General features: G+C 44.3%; 1 protein-coding gene across 1 annotated transcript; it reads right to left on the bottom strand.

Annotated features, from left to right (window-relative positions):
• Positions 1 to 3678: 3678 nt before the first annotated feature.
• Positions 3679 to 4404, bottom strand: LOC141442547 (uncharacterized). Its single transcript, XM_074107566.1, has one exon. The coding sequence runs from the start codon at positions 4402 to 4404 to the stop codon at positions 3679 to 3681; it is 726 nt and encodes a 241-aa protein (XP_073963667.1).
• Positions 4405 to 6021: the final 1617 nt, after the last annotated feature.

Here is a 6021-nt window from a genome sequence, read left to right as displayed (position 1 = left end):
CTGCCTGATACCCGTTTATGCGTTGTAATAAAACAAACGCCTATTCAGTTATAAAAATCGAATAAGCTAAGGTAATAATCTCCAATAAAACTTAGAGGAGTGTTTAGAGATAATCTGAACAACACGCAACGAGTATTCACCCTTTTTTTGATAAAATTTTGTAGATGTCTTTATTTAGGTACTTTGCATTAATCATTTTATTCATTTTATAAAATGAAGTTATCTACCACTCAACTTCATCCTGTCTATCATATAAATTCATTTATTTCGTTTCAAAACACGCAAAATAGGTATGTTAAAATAAAATAAAAAATTGCTTACTTATTCATAATTGTTTTTTCGTACTCAAAAAACTAAGTTATTTTTTATAGTATTACGCAACTATATTAAATAAATCAACAGTAGGTACAAGTAATCAAAAAACAAAATATATACCAAAACAAAACAATATAAACTGTAAAAATAAAACAGTATGTACTATAATCTTAATAGTATAAACAATATAATGCTATAATGAATGTGGATAATTCCAAAATTGTCATCAATGGCCACATTGATCAGAGGCCTGTCATCGTTAGTGGAAATCTTCTTGATGTTGTTTCGGAGTACAGACCTACCTCGGCCAGATTTTTCAGTTAAGGTACCAACACATGCTAGTTACTAGCACGAAAGCATGCTACTATTGAGCAAATGCTACCTACTAGCATGTGTGCATAGGGACGTGCTACTACTGAGCATGCTTTCTCTGTGTCATACAGGTACAGCAGGTACTAGCATGCTTATGAGCATGCTTATTAGTATGCTAGTAACGAGCATAATGTAACAGTAGCCTGAGGTAGAAACAACTTTGAGAAGAAGGCCAAGAGGAGGATTCAGCTGGGCTGGGCAGCATTCGGAAAATTATGTCAAGTTTTCTTATACCGTAATGTCTGAAAACGAAAGTTTTTAATTAGTGCGTCCTAACCGTCATGACATATGGAGTTGAATGAAACGTGCCTCTGCGAGCTATGGAACGAGCTATGCTCCGAGTTTTTCTGAAGGATAAAATGCGCAACGAGACTATCCGACACAGAACTAAGGTCATCGACATAGTTCATAGAATTGTTCTATCTAACCAGTATATGTCTCATAAGTAGTTAACAATTTTTGTTGTTGTTGTAGGTATCCCGAACTAACCCTACCGGCCACTTGACAGCACAGCGCCGTACCTACTTTGTTTATTTAAAAAAAAAACGACGGATCGAGTATCATCTGTAGCTCTCAACCTTGACGCTGGCAAAATTGTCCCATTGGACAGACGCCATTTATTAAAAAAAAGGGAATAATAATACTAATAAATTCAAATGTCCGTTTCTACTGCGATGTTTTTTTAAAAGCTAGTGTAGATGTTTTCTTTTACGTGCCAAATTTACTACATTATTTTGAAATTTGAAATAATTTTAACAGACTTGTAGATATGGTTGAAATAAGGTTATTTTTTGTAAAAAAAAACATTTTTTTTAAATGTAGATGTCCGTATCTACTTTGCTGCCATCGATATTACATGACGTGATAGACTTTTATATTCTTTAAAAACTAATTAATGTTTTTGAACGGTTTTTAAAGAAGATAAAAGTCTATAACTAATAATTATTGGAGTAGACACGTTAACTTATATATTAAGAAGTGTTCTATCAGACAACATTTTTAATTTTCATTAATTTTTTATGAAATAATCGAGAAAAACTAACAAAAATGCAACGTTGCCAGCTCAGCAGGTATAAACGCTCTTCAGTAATTGTTGCAAACTTTTTTTGTATGTTATTTTTTATAAAACAAAAATAACTGCGTAAAAGATAATATGAATAAAATGAATGAGTTGTGTCAGGCTTTGTCAGTGCTCTTTATTAAGCTATCTCTTTATGTTTTCTTAATTTCGCAACATTTTCTGGTCCTTCGAACCGGATTGCTTAGGATAGATAGCCACATCATATTTATGAGAAACATTGACTACGACACTGCATCGCCGATCTTTCTTGATGGCCCTTGATGTCACCCTGCTGCTCGACTTCAGATACGCCGCTACCATGTTAAGGCTGCACATAGATTTAATGAACTCGTTTGTAACGAATTGAAACAGCGTTTTTGAATATTACGGTGCCGCAGCGCAGTTACTACAGTAGCCAGACAATCCATGTTATGTACCACGAAGTGAAGAGCAACGCCACAAATACCACTGTTGGGTGACTTGCCGAACGTTCGGCTTGACCACCACGTGCGCCCATTCACCAACATTGGCTTAGACTGCTTCGGTCCAGTCAAAGTAGCAGACGGCTGGCACAGTGAAAAATGTTGGGTAGCCCTTTTTACCTGCATGACCACGCGAACAATCCATTTGAAGATAGTAGCAAGTCTCACAGTGGACTCTGCTATTTTCTGTCTCAAACTTCCATCTGTCGTCGAACTTCCGTCGTCTTTCGTCGGTCCTGTCCGCCGTTCGTCGAACTTCTGTCGTCCGTCGTCGTCTGTCGTCCGTCTTCTGTCGTCCGTCGTCGGAATCCCGTCGTCTTTCGTCATCCATCGTCTGTCTTCCGTCGTCGGTCGTCCGCCGTCTGTCGTCCGTCATCCGTCGTCGTCCGGCGTTTTCCGTTGACGAACTTCCGTCGTCCGTCGTCGAACTTCCGTCGTCCGTCGTCAAACTTTCGTCCGTCATCAACTTCAATCGTCTTTCGTCGGTCCTCGCCCGTCGAACTTCCGTCATCCAACGTCCGTCGTCGTCCGTCTCCCGTCGTCGGTCGTCCGTCGTCGGTCGTACGTCGTCTGTCATCCGTCGTCGTCCATCGTTTTCCGTCGTCCTTCGTCCGCCGTCGTCCGTCGTCCATCCTCCACCGTCCATCGTCCGTCGTCCATCATCCATCGTCTTTCATCCATCGTCTATTTAGTCCATCGACCAAGGTCCATCGTCCATCGTTTATGTTCCATCGTCCATCCTCACTCGCACTCACTCGCACGCACTCACACACACACAAAAATAAACTTTTGTACTTATTACATTAGTAAGATTAACAATTTAATTTTAACCCTTAATATTAGGTTCTCTCATTTTTGCAGAAAATTTATTCGCCGAATATTAGTTCCCAACCAACTTTTCGCAGAGTTTCATTTCGCCGAATGATCACTCGCCAACTTATCAAAATGTTTGGTTTTATTTACCAACCTCACAGTTACCAACTACGTTTAGTCTGTTTGCTATAAAGTCACTTTTTAAAATGCCAACTTTCGGTGACTAGAATGTTTTGGTTGGCGTAATATTCATTTCGTTGTATGTACAATGTTTCCCAAATGTTTTATTAAATGAGGATTTCGTTTAGTAACTATGTAATATAATAAGTAATGTGGGTAAGCGCAACATTTCCGTTGTGTTTTTGTTTGTGCACTAATAAAGCGTTGGTGACAAACGCCCATATGACAATGATTGACTTTTTGATACAATACGGCTGTTACGGTCTGGTGCCTTAAGGGCTAAAACTGGGCCTTAAGGGTCTGCGAGCCTACTAAATGCAAAACACGTGTTAACTCGTACGTATCTTTAATCAGACTGACAAATAGAACATACAAAATTATTCAAAATTGGTAAAAAAGTATAAAAACATAAATTCACTTAAAAAAGGTTGTGCCTTCGGCACATTTGTCCCCCTTTTAGTTAGCTGGGATCCGAACTAACTTTTTAAGGGGGCGACGAAGCACGCCTGCTGTAGTTGCCACGTCCGCCACTCTGACTATGCCGTCTCTGCCAGGGAACAACGCCGTCACTCGTCCTCTGGGCCATGATCCTCGAGGCAAATTGCCATCAGCAATGAGGACCAGATCTCCTACTGCTATGTTCGGAGCTTCTCCGTTGCTTGATCTCGGTACTAGAGTGGGTAGATATTCACGGATCCAGCGTCGCCAAAAGTGATCCGTCAACCGCATTGCTCTGCGCCAGCTGCTCCTGCTCAGCAGATCTGCTTCCGTCATCGTCGCAGGAATCGGTCGACCAGATGACGCGCCAAGCAGGAAGTGGGCAGGGGTGAGAGCCTCTTCGCTGGTGGAATCGGAAGACACGTGCGTGAGCGGCCGCGCATTCACCAGCGCCTCAGCCTCAGCTAGCAGGGTGCACAGTACCTCGTCTGACGGTGCGCGCTCGGTGAGGGTAACTCGAAGAGCAGTCCTGACATTGCGCACGAGGCGCGCCCAGGCTCCACCCATGAATGGAGCTGATGGTGGCAGGAATCGCCAATTGATCTTCTCATTAGCTGCGTAGTCAGAAGTGGCGCTCGCGTAGAGTGTCCGCAGCTCCCTGTTGGCACCAACAAAGGCGGTCCCATTGTCTGACCATATCTCTGTAGGTGTCCCCCTTCTAGCAACAATACGCCGCAGGGCCATAATCGCTGCGTCAGCAGACAGACTGTGAACAACTTCCAGGTGTATGGCGCGAACGACTAGACAAGTGAACAGAGCGACGTATCTCTTCTCTCGCCTGCGGCCAACTGCGACTTGAATTGAGCCGAAATAATCAAGTCCGACGAAGGTAAACGGACGTCAGTGATGGGCCAGCCGGGCTTCAGGTAAATTTCCGATTGGCGGCTGGAATGTGACAGTACGACGTATGCGACATAGTTGACATTTAAAGGCAACGGATCGGACAGTTTCTCGTAGGCTGAGTAAGTGAAATTGCTGTCGAAGTTCGTTAACGACAGTCTCTGTGTTGGCGTGGGCGGCGCGACGGTGATGGTGCTCCACAAGAAGGCGAACAGAAGGGTGTCTACCATCGAGGACGACAGGGTGTTTAATATCCTCGGATACTCCAGAAGCTGCAGCAATGCGACTGGACAGTCGGAGTAAACCATCATCACTCATTACGGGGGCTCTTTTGGCTAGACGACTGGTACGTGGCAGGTGTTGGCCAGTTTGACTACGTAGGCGCGCTACTTCATCCGAAAACGAGTCCAGCTGAGACTGTCGGAGAACGTGTGCCTCTGCCAGGCGAATGTCGCCTGCCATCAACACGTCAGACTCTACCAGGGGTGGTGCCTGCGAGGAGGCGTTCATGGGCTGAAACATAAAGGTGCACAAACCCCCCTCACATCGTACTAAGTTAGTTACGTCTAAACCCCTTTGATGGAGACTACGCTTACGAAGTAATGTTAAATAGCGATGTGCTACAGCGGTGGCACGCACCAACCTAAGCCAAGAGCTAAAACGTCGTGGGTTGGCTGAAATTGGTGCTGCAATGTTCACATCACTAATGAAATTCACTACAAAAGATGGCTTCAATTCGTCTTGGCCAAGGGTCTGGGCAACGTGCGGTTCGCTGGGCCAATCCGAAGAGAGCAGGAATTCAGGGCCTGAGATCCAGCGACATTCTTGAGTTAGCGCCGTGCGTTTCAATCGAGTCGTCGTCCGCCAGTGCCACTCTTTGACATCGAAGCCAACCTAGAACGGTCATGGAGTCAGACCAAAAGACTCTTCGCGATGCCTTTAATCGGTGTGCTTCACAGATCGACGTCGCAAGGCGTACTGCAATAAGAGCACCTTGGAGCTCTAAACGTGGTATGGACACTGGTTTTAAGGGCGCTACACGTACTTTACTACAGATTAGTGCGAGTTTCACAGAGCCGTTAGTATAAAGAAATCGCCAGTACGCAACCGCGGCATAGGCAGATTCACTAGAGTCTGCAAATATGTGAAGTTCGCATTTCTCTATATGAAGCTCGTTCACTGAGTACCAGCGCGGGATCTGCAAGTCGGAGATTGACAATAAATCCTCAAACCAGAGGCTCCACGCGGCAGTATCGCTTTGAGAGAGCTTCTCGTCCCAGTCGAGACCTTTGCGCCATGCATTAAAACATAATACGCCCTCTTACAACGATTGGCGCAAGGATGCCGAGTGGGTCGTAAATTAGCATGACGTGCGCTAGCACTTCACGTTTTGTGAATTTTTTGGGCAACTCCTGTTCCGTTACACCGATATTAAAACCGATGGTATCGGCGGCGGGCCTC

Source organism: Choristoneura fumiferana, chromosome 25, assembly GCF_025370935.1.
Source record: "Choristoneura fumiferana chromosome 25, NRCan_CFum_1, whole genome shotgun sequence".
In the NCBI taxonomy this organism is placed as follows: domain Eukaryota; kingdom Metazoa; phylum Arthropoda; class Insecta; order Lepidoptera; family Tortricidae; genus Choristoneura; species Choristoneura fumiferana.
The sequence above is the reverse complement of the archived record's forward strand: the minus strand, read 5'-3'. Positions and strand labels throughout refer to the sequence as shown.